Below are 16,083 nucleotides of genomic sequence, written 5' to 3' on the forward strand. Positions count from 1 at the left end.
AAAAAAGTGAAATATTACCGGTAAGTGAAGGAGATTATTCAGTTTATAAGAATATTATTAATTTGAATTTGGACTGATCAAATTAAATATCTGGGTATAATTTTGAATGTTAATTATCAATCTTTATATAAATTAAATTATGCTCCGTTAATGAAAAAAATTAAAACTGATTTGATTAAATGGAAAGATTTACCCATTAATTTAATGGGAAGGATAAATACAATTAAGATGAATATCTTTCCGCATAGACGATATTCATTTCAATCTATTCCGTATTTACTTGATAAAAATTTTTTTTGAGATTTAAATAAAATGGTTAGGGAGTTTTTATGGAGGGGTAAATTTTCGAGAGTAGCTTTGAATAAATTAACTTGGAAATATGAGTTAGGGGGACTACGTTTACCACATTTTCAAAATTATTATGAGGCAGCCCAACTTAAATTTATTAGTTCATTGATGGATTTGGTACGGCCTCCTAGTTGGGCTAAAATTGAGATGGCAAGTATTTCTGAATTTGAAATACATCAGTTTTTGTTTAGGTGGAATATAAATTTGTTACAACAATATAATGTGCCTATACTAAAACATTTAATGAAGTTATGGATAAAGAAAAATAAAATGATAGGCTCTAGGGGTAAATTATCAGCTTTGACTCCGTTGTATAATAATTAACTTATTTCTTTTTCAATACATAATCAAAGTTTATTGCATTGGAGATTTAAAGGTGTGAGTAAAGCAACCCTTAATCTGACTTCAGCAACTGATGCCACTGTGGCCTGACAAGCTTGTCACCAATCTGCTAGGCATCCCCTGGGTTAATATTCACTCCGAGTAAAACACAAAAGTCTGTGCTTGAAGTAAAAACACAATACTGGAGAAACTCAGCAGGTCAAATGTTGAGATTTATATAGTAAAGATAAAAATACATAACCAGTGTTTTGGGTTTGAGCCCTTCATCAAGGTACATGCTCAAAATTTATCCCAGCAAGAGGAAGCAATTAGCCCACCATCTTACTGTCGCCAATATTTTAAATACCGTGTTTATAGTTTTCTTTTGGGGAAAGGGAGAACAGAGCACATGCCTATTTCAGGATTCTTCATTATGCAATCTAACTTGCTAGAATGCCTCTATAACACAGACTGTAATTTTCAGGGATATTTGGGAGAGAGTTAACTCAGAATAGCCTCCTCAGATATAATCATAGTCATATAGTGCAGAAACAGGCCCTTCAGTCCATCACATGTTGGCCATCAATCCACTCCTTAGTGGAAGTCAGAGATCTAATGCTCCAAAACACCTTAGAAAATTTTGCATTATGCATTTGTAGAACAGGTGGACCGCTCTTCGATCCACAATGGTATCTCTGTGTACTGTGCTTTGACCTGTGTCTTTCATCCCCGAGAGTATCTGAGCTGCCTGATGATGCAGGGTTTTTCAGTCAGTGGGCTGCTTAAGTGGGCTGTTTGTCGGGAAAAATTTTTTGAAGGGATTCAAGTGTTTGTTGGTTATTCAATTAATGAAAAATATCTCTCCTTGATTACTGGGTTAGTGAGGGAGATTTATATTGTGAAGTTGTGCCCACCAGCAACTGGATATATATTGTCCAAAATAGAGAGGAAAGTCTACAAATCAGAATGTATTGTCATGTACATGTTGTGCAATTCATTGTTTTGTGACAGCATTATTGCTATAAAATTACATTTTTTTGAAAAAGTACAAAAGAAATGAAAGTGAGGTAGGGTATGTGGTTTATTGTCCATTCAGAAATCTGATGGAAGAGGGAAAAAAGCTGTTTTTGTACCATTAGTGTTCATCTTGAAGCTCCTGTACCTCCTTCCTAATTCTAGCAGTGAGAAGAGGGCATGAACTGGGTGGAGAGGGTCTTTGAAGACAGAGGCTGCTTTCTTAAGACACCACCTCTTGTCAATGTCCTTGATGGAATGAAGATTGATGCCTTTTATATAGTCAGGATAATTGAACTATTTTGTAAATGTGTAAGAATACACTCTTCTCACTGTAGTGCACCACTGTGGGGCATATGTATATGTATATGAGTGTATGTGAACAGTTTCCTGAGATGGAGGAAGGCATCAGTAAGTAAAGTCTTCTTTTGTTATTTAAATCTTTCATCTCTAAGTTATTTTAAGAAGCCTTCCAATAACACAGAGACATAACAATACCGATGATGGTGCCGGCCAAGTTCACAACAGTCTGTAGTCTTTTCCTGTCGTGTGCATTGGCACCTCCACATCAGACAATGACGGTACACCTGTTTAAATTTGCAAGAGTCTTTGGTGATGTATCAAATCCCCTCAAACTCCTCACCAAGTACAGATGCCGGCGAGCTTTCTTCATGGCGGCCTTGACATGGAAGCCCCAGGACAGATTTTCAGAAATGTTGAAACCCATAAATTTGAAGTTCTTCACCCTTTCTACTGCTGACCCCTCAATGAAGACTCACTTGTGTTCTCTCGATTCCCGAAGTTCACAACCAGTTCCTTAGTTTTGCTAACAATGAGTGCAAGATTGTTGTTGTGACACCACTCAACATGTCTCACTCCTGCACGCTTCCTCGTTGCTGCCTCGTGGTGTCATATGTAAATGTCACCATAGAGTCATGGGTGTAGAGCGAGTAGAGCTGTGGGTAAAGCATGCACCCTGGAGGTGCGCCTGTGTTAATTGTCAATGAGGAGGAGACGTTGTTTCTGATTCGTACTGACTATGATCTTCTGCTGAGGAAATCAAGGATTCAGTTGCAGAGGGAAGTGCAGAGGCCCAGGTTTTGAGGCTTGCTGACCAGTACTGAGAGCATGATGGTGTTAAAATCTATAGTCAATGAAACGTAGCCTGATGTACATGTTGCTGTTGCTTAGGTGATCCAGAGCGGAGTGGAGAACCAGTGAGATTGCATCTGCTGTGGAGCAATTGTGATGGGAGGAGAAATTCATCTTTGGTTAGGATTATTAAATATGGAACATGTTATACTTTGCCTCTTAAATTTCTATCTTTACTGCTACTTAACTGAGTTTGTTTAGCACACATTTCTATTTCTCTGCAGCATTTGGTTTCCAGTACAAATTAGGTGCATTTTTTTTAATGTCAGATCAACCTTTAATTGTGAATAACTCTCTTGTTACAATTTTGAATGCCATTAGCAGAACAAAAACTTTTAATTAGCTCATTTAGCAAAATGGAAATTAGAAGGGATGTGGAGAACGATTGAGCAAAATTTCAGACTGCTCATAATATCTGTACTCCGACTCATCAACATTTCTAAGAACAACAGTAATCTATTATTTGAGAGGACAATGCTCCGGAGAGCCAAACTAAAAGCAAATATAGCAAATCGTCAGAGGACTCCAAAATGAGCTCTCCTTAAAACCTCCTTGCTATCGGAAGTTTTCAGCCTTTACCTGCTCACTGTCAAAATAACAAAATATCACGGAGGTTGGATAAAGAGATGACACAGTTGGCAGGGCTGTGGTCTCCAAGAACAAAAGACCTGGGATCAATCCTGACCTCGGGTGCCTGCATGTGTGGAGTTTCTCTCTACGGCCATATGGTGCTCTGTTTTCTTCCCACATCTCAATGATGTCAGGTTAATTGGCCACTGTAAATTGCCCCTAGAAAGCAGCAGATTAGCATAGCAGTTGGCGTGATGCTATTACAGTGCCACCGACCTGGGTTCGAATCCAGCGCTGTCTGTCTGCGTGGATTTCCTCTGGGTGCTCTGGTTTCTTCCCACTCTCCAAAAGTGCACGGGGTTGTAGGTTAATTTAGGTTTAATTGGACAGAACGGGTTTAAATGGCTAGAATTGGCTTCTGCTGTGTTGTAAATAAAATTTGTAATTTAAATTTAGTGTTTGATGAGCAATATAATCTGAGTGGAGCTGTTGATAATTTGAGGAGAATAAAAAGGGTATTAAAACAGATTGAGTGTAGATTTATGGTGGATGAAAGCAGCTTCTATCCTCAAGGACCCCCACCACCAGGCATGCCCTCTTCACTCTGCTACCACCAGGAAAAGTGTACAGGAGCCTGAAAACAAGCATTCAGCGGCACAAGGACAGCTTCTTCCCCTCTGCCATCAGATTCCTGAATAATCATTGAAGCAAAGACACTGCCTTACTTTATGTGCACTACTATTTTTAATTTTTAATTTATAGTAATGTTGAAAGATGGTTATAATATGAATTTTTGCATTCTGATAATGCCGCAAGACTCTGAATTTTGTGGCCTATTCATGACAATAAATTCTGATTGGTGTAGACGCAGAGGGTCGAGAGGCCTCTTAACCTGCCGATTCTCTCCATGACTCTATATTGCTCATAGGACTGCCGTGAACACTGCAGCTGCACGAAAATATTCTGCTGAATATCCTTTCCCTGACATGAGCAGAAGTCTGCTGTATGTTCAGACATACAGTTACTGCTGCTGCAGCATACCTCCAATGCCATCCATTATTATTGAGTCATGCAGTAGGAACAGGCCATTTGGCCCAACTTGTCCATGCTAGCATTCTGGGCTCAACCCGCTTGCCTCCCTCTATAGTTCCTTCTGGCAGCTCAGTCCAGATACAGACCACCCTTTGGGTGAAAATATTTGCCCATCAGATCCCTCCTAAATCTCCCCTCTTGTCCTAAACCAAGGCCCTCTACTTCCTGAAAAACCTGACCTGGTGAAAAAACTGTGAACATTCTTTACCCCTCATGATTTTATAGACCACTCTAAGATCAACCCTTAGCCTCCTATGCCAGAGAATAAAGACCAAGACCATCTAGCTTCTCTGTGTAACTCAAGCCATCCAGTCCTCACAACATCTTGGTGAATCTCCTCTGCACCCCCTTCCAACTACTGATATCCTTCCTTTTTCTGGGTGACCAGAATTATACCCAGTGCTCCACATATAGTCTGATAAATGTCATGTGTAGTTTAATCATGATTTTAATTTAATTTTTATTTTTAAAAAAATATTTAGAGTTACAGCACAGTAACAGTCCCTTCTGGCCTAGGAGCCCCTGCTAATTAACCTAAAAATCCCATACGTCTTTAGAAGTGGGAGGAAACCAGAGCATCAGGAGGAAAATGACGCAGACATGGGGAGAACACACAAACACCTTACAGATAGTGCGGGATTCAATCCTGCAGCATTGGCACTGAAATGGTGTGGGGATGACCGCCACACTAACCATGCTGTCCTCTTTTGTACTCAATACCCCACTCAATTAGTCTCCGTGACTCCGTGGGTAGACCCCACGTACCGTGGTTTCCTATCACATCCCAAGTAGTAGGGTGCTCTAAATCACCCCAGATATAGATAGATGGCAGGAGAAGCAGAGGGAGTTGGTGGACATGTGCAATAGGTTACAGGAAAAGAAGAGGAGGAATAGGGCTGACATAAATGCTTATTTATAACCACCATAGTCTTGAAAGGCCAAATGTCTCAAGAGATGAGGAACACAGTCAGTCATACAGTACATCTTCAATTTACTACTGGTAAATGCACTGAGAAATGAATTGTGGAATAAATGGAACTTCCTGTGCTTTAAGGAGATTCCTCTTGTATTATCTTTGGCTCAGCTTGCCTGCTCCAACATCAATTTCATGAAGCAATGAAGGCAAGAAAAGATAGAGTGGTGTATCAGTTCTTCCAATAATGACATTATTTGAACAGGGCCAGTGAGATGTGAAATGCTACATGAAAATAAATATAAATCACAATACACAATGGATATGGAAACACAGTGGATTGAGAAGCGGTTACTCATGATCAATATATTTTGTTCAGGTGGTAGAGTGGGAAAGTAAAGGATAATGAAACCACTATCTTGCAATACACTGCTCCATCAAACTGTGATAAGGCAGAAATCTACAGTTTTATTTGCATTTAATTGATTTAAGGAATGTTGGTCAGATATGATATAATAATGCAATCTGTGGAAGGTTCACTGGGTTTTCTCCTGGGCATTTCATTTTCTCATAGAATCTGATAAGAGTAAGGCTTTTATTTTGTGAGCTGGTTTTATCCCATTCCCAGTGGGATGGGCACATACTAGTCTCCAATTCATGGATATTTATATAAGATAATATGACGATGTGACAACTGCTGCCAAGTGTAACAAGATGCTCCAATCGGTTCATGATCGATAATTGATACATCCAGTAACAATTGTTACTGATTGTGAGGAAGGAGTGTGTGTATGCTCACTATAAAATCAGACAATACTGGAAACCCTGAGCCAGTCGGACAGTATGTGAACAAGATAGTGTTTCAGGTTAAACACCCATCATCAGAAGATTTGTCATTTCTGCTCAGTTTCTTTTTCCACAGATGCTGCCTGATTAGTTGAGATTTTCCAGCATTTTCTGCTTTATTTCAGATTTCTCGAATCTATAGTCATTTATTTTCACTCACTGTGCATACTTGCTGATGTCTGGCAAGTGGCCACACACATTGTTGCTGAACATGAGGCTGTAGGTCAAAGCTTTCAATGTTTATTTTTTCCCATCCCACTTTCTCATTGAGTTTTGTATCCTCAGCACACATGCATAAGTTATATGCTGTCAATTCAACGAAACCATTTCTCGAGACAATCAATGATACCTCTCTTAAGTTGTGAAGGTAGACTGCCATTAACAGTAGCCCGCTGTATTTACTGATGGACTGATTTATTATTTTACTGCAGGGATAGTCAATTCATTTATTTATTGCCCTTTGTACAATGAGATGTTTTTGCACAGACTTTTGACAGCACTTCCCTAACCTGTGACCTTTACCACTAAGAAAATTAATTGTAACGGGTAATATGGGAACCTATAGGCTCATCAACAAGCAGATTTGGAGACTCCATTATCAATGTGTCCACATGCTGGAATCCCTTACTCATGCTTACAGTGGGGGCTCCTGAGCCAGAACTGCAGTAAATCAAGAAGAGAGATTGTGGTGGAACATGGTACTCTGGAATGTCCTCATTGGTCTGGCCCACCTTCTGTACTTGTTGCCCCTCCATATAAGATCCCCTAATAAAGACTGAGAGCCCTTGTCTCTTCCCTCATACCTGCCTTGGATATGAGCCAGTAGCACGTAGAAGCTTGCCTGGGTTTTCTGATTAATAAAGCCTTTGAGTGCTTGCTTCGTGTCTGTGGGTGGTCATTGATTACACTACAGAGATCAGCAACAACTACTCAAGGGGAGTAAATGTTGGCCTTGCCAGTCTAAATTATAAAATAAGTTAACAAAAGCTCATTTTAATTCCATACTCCATTCCCACACGGACATGTCTGTCCACAGCCTCATGCACTGCCAAACTGAGGCCACCCACAAATCCAAGGAACAGCATTCTCCAACCAGATGGCATTAACATCAACTTCTCTGATTTCCATTAGGCCTCTCCCTTTTCTCTCTCTCTCTCTATTCCTCCATCTCCTTTCCTCCACTTCCCCACCCTCTTCCTTCTCCATTCAGAGAGCTAACTCACTCAGCGTTTTTCTCTTCCGCCCTAACCCCCATATCCACTGATAACCTTTTGCCTGTTGGCCTGTGCTCCTCCTCCGGACCTTCTTCCCTCCTTCCCGCACCATTTTATTCAGGTGCCTATCTGCTCTTAGCAGGTACCTTGACAAAAGGCTCAGGCCTGAAACGTTAGTCATATATCTTTGCTTCATATGGACGCTGTGCGACTTCTTGTGTTTCCAGCACTTTTAAACTACAATCACAGCATCTGCAGACCTTCCTGCTTAACTCCACTAAACAAATTATTCTTTGTTGATCTGCACATTGCAAGCATATTCATAAGGAACACTTTTACAATAATATCGAAAAGAACACATAACGTAAACCTTCCCCGAGACTCGTGAAGAGAATACCAGATCTAAATTTGTGAAAACTCATATTAATAAAATAACACAATGATGACCAAACATTTAGTATCCAGTGAGGGAGCAGAACTTAAAACAATGTAATAACAGTGCAACCATCATTTTTAATCTCACCTTTATTGATTGCACTGTCAAACCATGTTTAATGGTATCAAAAGTAACTAATTATTAACAAATGGAGAAGGTAAAACAATAGACTTGCTCAATGCAGAACATCCAATCTAAAGTTCCCAGGTCTGACTGATGAGCAATGAATAATTCCCGGCTCTAAAGTGGATGTATTGATTGTCTCAACCATTTGAATAAAGGGTCAGCCTTGGATTTGATAACTCACATGATGAGCAGTTAGTGGATACTCTCTCACTGCCAAATTATACATCATCTGATGTTGCCACAACCTGAGCCAAAAATATTATCTCTGCATTAATATTAAATTATGAGCCGGGATCCCTCCTGAATGCAGACAATCATATTTTTATGAGGCACAGTTTGTTTTGTAAAACCTAGCTTTTACATGGTTGGATGTAGATGCCTTCATGAAATTCCCCATTGCTAATCTTTCTTGCTTTCTTCTTTGGCCAAAACCCTGACACCACGATTCAATCCAGTGAATCAATGCTGCACTTTGCCATTGCTAAGTAATATTTCATTCCGTGTAGAGATCAACATTGCATCCAGTACTTCAAATGTGGTCTTACCAAACAATTGTATAATCTCAACAAGACTTCCATCTTTATATATTCCAGGTCCCTTGACAAAACCAATATTTCATTATCTTTTCAGTTACTTGCTGCACCTGAATGCTTATTTTCTGCATCTCATTTCCTAACTGAGCTTTATAAGGTCAGAAAACCTGTACAAGTTACATTCTATCAATTAATCAAAACAATTAATTTAAATTGTGAACAAATAATTGGCATCTCACGGGAAAGAATAACTGGAGATTGAGCAAACAAAGACAGTTCCCAAGGATATGCATTATCACAATGTAGTTTAGCAGTGGCTTGAGTAAGCCACCCTGTCAACCAGTACATTTAAATAAAATACAGTCATGACTTTACCCCTTAAAGAAGACATTTTCATCTTCCCAAAGCCAAGTGTATGTTAGGTTTTCGGGACTTGCTTCTGCTTGGCAGGTGAAGAAGGCATCTTGGGATATGTTCACTGTTATATTTTCCGGTGGAGAGATGATAAAAGGTGGGCCTGAAAGACAAGTGAAAGAATTAGTCTGCTAATTACTCCAGAGGTAATCTTACAGCAGAATCAGATCAGCACACTATTCAAGCAGTAGAGTGCAGCAAACAAGAAGGCAGACCTGACAAGACTTAAATGTTTAGTTGATCATTCTCGTGCTCTGTATGTGCAGACCACAGCAATACTTTTGCAACATTGCATTAGGTTAGTAGACTGTCCTTGTGAGAGCAAGTTCGATTAATTTAAAAAAAATCCTGTCCTTGCCTTGCCCTTTCAATGATCAGCATTTGATCTCACAGCTGATAAGTGGACTTCTTGCTGCTGAACTCTGGTTCTTTTCACTTGAGAAGTCCACAAATCACAGCATAGCATCTCTTCAAAATATACAGCAAAATCCATTAGATAGTTAGGAGTTTAACATCTCCTTTGGATGATACTTTATTATCATAACCTCTCCACCAGGCAGGAGAGAATGACCTGTCCATCAGAGGATCTGAATTAGGGGCTGCTTTATTAAAGGAAACTTATTCTTAAAGGCAGACTGGCACCATTTTGGACAGAGATTTTTAATTGCCTATTAGCAGAGAAACGGAGGATAATTTTCAACCTGGTCTTGTAATTTACGAGAGGTAATTGCCAGGAAGCTTTGAAGTATAGATTTCATTTTTGTCCTTCTGGACCTAATAAGCATTGTGGGAATTTATTAACAAAATCTTACAAGCATGTTAAACCTAAGCCGTTAACCTCTCTAAAATATTTAAATTGCTGACCTTCATTCTGGACTCAGTTCATTGTCTACCCATTGTCCTTCCTTGGTTAAAATTCAGTCCTACTGCTATGCACTGTGGAATGTTGTTTTAAGTATGAAGGCACACAGACTCATAATGGCATTGACTGTGTTCATGTTGAAAAGAATGATCAGAACACTTTGTTCAAATTTCTGTTTACCTGTACATTTTTTTAGTTTTATTTTTCTGATGTCTAATCTTGAAAGTAGCCTGCGTCTGAATCTTCCCACACTTCAACATATTTATTCCATTTGATATCCTAAAAGCATAAACAACAACTAATTCATTCACCCAACCCCTCCCCCTCCCCCAATATTATTAAAGATGAATCTGTTCCTCACAAAAGCTCCTTTTCCACAGCATCTTCCAGGCAGAAATATTGCACCTTTATTGTGCCACACCTTCTGCGTAAAATTACCGAGCACTGACTGGGGGGGGGGGGGGGTGGCATTGTAGTTCCTGCTCGTAACCGGTAGCCAACCAGAATGTTCAAACTCTCTGCTTCTTGACAATCAACCAATACTCTACCCATGCTTGTATCGCTTCCTATAATTCCATGGGCACCCATCTTGTTAAGCAGCCTCATGTGTGCCATCTTGTTAAAAGCCTTTTGAAAATCCAAATATTTAACATCCACAGCATCTCCTTTTGTCTAGCCTGCTTGTGGTTTCCTCAAAAAAAGTCGCAGTAGGTTTGTTAGGCAACATTTTTCCTCAGGGAAACATGCTAACTTTGTCATGTGCCTCCAAATCCTCCATAACCTCATCCTTGACAATCAACTCCAACAATTTCCCAATCACACATGTTAGGCTAACAGGTCTATAAATTCCTTTATGTTGCCTCCCTCCCTTTTTAAACAATGGGACAATGCCAGAATTTATTGATTCTTTGCATATCATTACTAATACTTCCACAATCTCTTTAGCTACTTTTTTCAGAACCCAAGGATAAAAATGAGTTAGCTCCAGTGGAGAATCTAATGAATTGACAACACTTCAGCAGGAATTGGAGTGCATTGTGAAAGCCTCTATAACCCTGATGCTTGATGGGTTTTTTTTAATCTTTCCTCATGTTTGCATGTTCATGGGTTCACGCCTACTCCTGTAGACCAAGCAGGTTTGCTGTGACATACATATCCTGAGAAATAAACTCATAAATACTGGTGGAGACCAGCTTAAACACTACGCTCAACCCTTACTGTTTCCATTTTCCCACTATCCTATTCTTAATTGGTTTCACTCTTCACCTTCATTTTCTGTCCAATTCTATAGTTTTCAAGCCTTTGTTGCCTCCACATAAACTCTCAGTTATTATCTCCACCTTTCCCTCCCCCTCTTCCATCTGATTCTATCTCCCAATCAACTCCTCCTCATCTGGATCCACTTGGCATTTGCCAACTCTTGTAACACCCCTCACCTCTTTAAACTGGCTATCTCCCCTCTGCTCTTTCAGTGTAGATGAAGTATCTTGACCTGAAATGTCAACTGTCCATTTCCTTCCACAGGTGTTGCCAATTTCCCCAGACAACATACAATGAAGTGTATTATTCCATAAGTTTGTGTAAGTTAAAGAATCTCAGTTGGGTAGGGGCATAGTTGCCTCTACATCAGTTACAAATAAATATTTCTTAGTTTGTGATTTTACCCATTACTTATTTCATGATTTTCCTTTAAGTCTTCTCAAGGGACAGGCAATCCTTCCTGACTTTGATCAGAAAGTACTAATTTACCTTCCTAAGTGCAAACAAAGGAAACTTGACACATTGTATTGATATCAGAATCACCCTCACCGGATCATAAATTAAAATGCAGTCAGCTTCTATCCATCTTTATTACCTCAACAAAGCTATCCCAGATACAGTTCACAATGCTCAACAATAAACAAAGAATACCCTTCAGTCAAGTTACCCTACAATACTATACGTGTTAATTGCACCAATGCAGTTTGTAGCAATGAATGTTGATTCTCACTTGGAGATTCTCTTGCATCTGTTTCTTTGGGAGGAGATGTGGAATATATGGCTCCATGTATAGAAGCTACCAAGCTCTGCTCCAATAATCCATGACTCATCAACTAGCTGCATTAATTTAGCATCTGACACATTTAAAGAAGGGTGGATGGAATTCAGTCATAATGTAATTGAATAATGGAACATGCTAGAGGCACTGGTCGCCATGTATTCTTATGTTTCCAAACACAACAATCAATGTCAGTAATTCCTATGAAGGGTTCTGTAAATGTTTCCATCCTCAATAAGATCATCAATTTGAAAGATCTACTAGGTTTCTCGCTCTGGATGCTACCTGTCCTTTTTTCAGCGTTTTCTTTTTGTTTTTATTTCTGACTACTTCTAGTGTCTGAAACAGTTTCCTTCTATTATGTTTTACCATTGACACGGATGTGTAGTTGGAACTGTGGAAAGACATCCCAGTGAAAATTTGGAACTCCGCCATTATTGAGAATTTCATCAACTTAAGGCAAATTTGCTGTCGGGAATCGTTAGTTGCTTGTAAAGGACAGCCTATTTCACGAGCGAGAAGATAGTTGCCTCGAATGATTCCAATTCTGAACCACAATACATTTGCTGTGAGATCATTAACTACTGAAGAAATGACAGTATCTCCGTCATTGACATTATACACCTATAACAAGAACAATACTTCATTTAAACTGAGCCAAATGCAACACTTATGATACTGCTAATTTTAAATGATTGAAGGTATTGTGATAATTAAAGATTTTCATTTCTGTGTTGAAGGAATTTACTTCTAAATATTTCCACCCTCTCTATACCAGCATCCCCCATATGACAGTGGATAGCACGGTTGGCATGTGGATGGTGATCAGGACCAGACCAGGGTTCGAGTCCCACGCTGTCTGTGAGGAGTTTGTTCATTCTCCTGTGTCTGCGTGTTTTCTCCAAGGGCTCTAGTTTCCTCCCACCGGGGGTGTAGGTCAATGGGGTGTAAATTGGACAGCACGGACTCATGGGCCAAAATGGCCTATTACCGTGCTGTATGTCTAAATTTAAAAAAAAATAAAAATCTTATGCCATTTGAAGGGGAGAATGGTAACCAGGTTGAAGACAAAAATAAAATATAATTTCACCAGCGAGATTTTGTCCTTGATTGCTGGAAAATAGGAAATTAACCTCACCCATTTCCTGTGCCTTGATTTTGAAAAATGAAACAATTTTCTTGCACTGGAGACATGAATAAGATATTCAGGTTCTCTTTCTGGTGAAATAATAAAGGGTGCATTGGCTAGTCCTGTAATTATATTTTTTAATTAAATCTGTGCAGGAGTTGCTTGCCAAAAACATGTGGGGAAAGTGGCACCTCATCTCGTATTATATTTATAATTCCCCAGCAATTTTGAAATGAGTTAGCAGCCTGGCGTTATTTTTTTGTAAAACCTAATATATACAGTACTGCCAGTGTTTTTGTGATGGGCCCAAGTGCAGGGTAATTTCCATTCATTTCTGACTGCGTCTCCAGTGGGAGATGGCATTAGTAATGGGCAAATCACTGAGAGTCATTGATTTGGGGATTGCTTATGTGGAAAATGTTGTCATAGAGATTTAAGGGTGGATCTGGATTCAGCAATAATGTTATGAATGTTCGGACTAAATAAAAAAATTGAAAATGCTATAAAGATCAGGCAGTATCTGTGGAGAGAGAAATGTTTAACATTTCAGTTCGAATTGTAGGTTTTGCTGCTGAGTGCAAAATCCAGGCATTTATTTTGGTTTATCATTTCTCTCACATACACTATGTTACGCATTTCAAAGATAATCTGGCTGTGCTGTTGTTACTGATAACTTCAGTCGGGTCATGTAGATGAATTTTAACCCCCAAAATATGTGAGATATCGTTGAGACAAATAGTTAAATTTAAAAATGTGCAACACACCCAGTTGGCATCTAAACTGAGGCAAATAAGGGGAGGGCATCCAATGTTCTCTCAGTCTCCAAAAACTCTAATTCCCCAACCCTCTCTCATTCATGACAGCGAATACTCCAACACTACCCTAGCCCGATAAGCTGCTGAGATATCTACACCTACCCAGCTCTGCCTGCTTTTCCATTCATGAATGACTCTTTAGCTCTGGAATTCTCTACCTTTCCTTCAAGCTTTTGTCTATCTGTTCTGCTGTCCTCAGCAGGGCTTAGTGTCTTTTTAATGATGTTTATAGCAGAAGTAATATTGTTGCTGACGTTGGAGGTGGAAGTGAAGGTGTTTGCTAGTTTCTTGCTTGGAAGTTAATCTTCAAAGAGTTGCTGAATAGTTGGGAGCTATTGGTCAATAGAAAGAATTTTGGAGAGAGCAGACAACATGTTGCTGCTTCTGCTGACCTGCAATAAACTTCAAGACCACAAGCAGTATAATGAGAATGTCGCCCTGGAATTCCAGATGTCATGGAACAGCGTTCAGTTTCTGGGAGAAGCTGTGGCCATGTGTTGCTTTTGACAAGCAGGAGCTTCTTACCCACATCAATCACTTCTCTCACAGCCATGCCTCCAGCACCCTCCAATCAGGTCGTGGATGAGAGTGATCTGCTCCTCCATCCTTCTTCGTTACTGGAATCCAACAATGGCACTTGGTGTTTTCGGCTGGGGAAGGCTACAGCAATGTTTAAACAGCACACTCTACAGCAATACAATGCCGCTTTGTCACCTCCAGGTGAAATCCTGCAGCATTTATAATTTTCTGGAGGGTGTTAATTTGTACTGACATTGTGTAGAGCTACTTAAACACAAAGGCTTTTATAATCTTTATTTTAAACCATTTTATAGTTTTGTACAACTTGAATAATTAATGGCTACATGATGATTTTTGCCCCTTGCAGTCAAACCTTCCACCAAGCAAATTTGCAGCTGACCTGCACACGAACTGCGAGTTCCAGCAGAAGTATACGAGCTGACATTTGGCACAAATATGTCAGTATCTCTCAGTTCAGCCATCACTCACCATGGATAGATCATTTATGAATAGGAAATATTTAAATATCATGGTGTTCAAGGATAGTAAAATTTTTGAACAAGGGTATTGGTTTCTTTACCTTGTACATTATTCTGTTGTAGAGTCGCAAGTCGCAACAGGCCCTTTGGCCCAACTTGTCCATGCCAACCAAGCTAGTTCTATTCACTTGGTCAGCCCAAAGCCTTCTAAAACCTTCTGATCCATCTACCTGTCTAAATATTTTTTAAACTGTCCCAGCCTCAGGACCCTTTTAAATTCTTCCCTCTCACATGAAAACTACACTCTCTCATTTTAGATTCTATTATCCTGGGAAAAAGACTATGACTATTTCAGTTTCGGTGAAGTTTAGGGAGGTTTTTTGAGCATAATAGTGGGTGCCAGGAGCACACTGCTGGGGTTGGTGGTCGAGGCTGATATAATAGGAATGGATGTAAGAAAAATGGAGGGTTAAGTGATTGTGAGGAAAGGAGAGCTTAGATCAATTGTGGAGAAGGTTTGTATAGGTCAGCACTACGAGGTTTCTTTTAAGTAATAAATAAACTCGGGTTCATCATTATCGCTTAGCTTCACAATCGAAGATTTAGGAAGGGGGCTGTCCATGTCTGCTGAAGGCTCGCTGGTGGCTGATGAGGCCATATGCCTGGCCACAGTGGCTGCAAGGGAAATTCTGTTCTAGGTCTGGTGCTGCTGTATCATGGTTCTTCCTCCGTCTCCTTTTGTCCTCAAGGCCAGCCCTTTATGCATTCTCAAATGAGGAGACAGAGTGGTGAAGAAGACAGGTCTCATGATTGAAGGCAAGAGCAGACCACTGGTGATGGTCAATATGACAGGCACCAAGGGATATCTTCAGAGGATCCTTGTACCTCTTTTTTGGAGCCCCTCTGTCATGTGTCCCAGTGGAGAGTTCGTCATGCAGCACGATCTTGGGTAGGCGATGATGCTACATCCTAGAGACGTGCCCTGCCCAGCTTAGCTGTGTCTTCAACAACATGGTCTCAATGCTGGTAACCTCCGCCTGTCCGAGGACTTCAATATTGGTGGTGAAGTCACTCCAGTGGATGTTAAGGATGGTGCAGAAGCAGCATTGGTGGAAATGCTCAAGGAGTTGTAGGTGGTGACGGTAGGTGACCCACGACTTGGGAGCCGAACAGGAGGGTGGTCAGTACAACGGCTCTGTACACACTGGTCTTTGTGCTTTTCTTCAGATGGTTGTTGTTCCACACTCTTTTGTCCAGCCTGC

General features: G+C 40.0%; 1 protein-coding gene across 1 annotated transcript in view; it reads right to left on the minus strand.

Annotated features, from left to right (window-relative positions):
* igsf9bb (immunoglobulin superfamily, member 9Bb) overlaps window positions 1-16,083 on the minus strand; it is a 390,832-nt gene that overhangs the window by 122,584 nt on the left and 252,165 nt on the right. The window contains exon 6 of the mRNA XM_069896285.1: window positions 8,941-9,082. Within this exon, the coding sequence (XP_069752386.1) occupies window positions 8,941-9,082 (142 nt within the window). The remainder of the gene's footprint in view (window positions 1-8,940; window positions 9,083-16,083) is intronic.

Source organism: Narcine bancroftii, chromosome 8 (genome assembly GCF_036971445.1).
Source record: "Narcine bancroftii isolate sNarBan1 chromosome 8, sNarBan1.hap1, whole genome shotgun sequence".
In the NCBI taxonomy this organism is placed as follows: Eukaryota; Metazoa; Chordata; class Chondrichthyes; order Torpediniformes; family Narcinidae; genus Narcine; species Narcine bancroftii.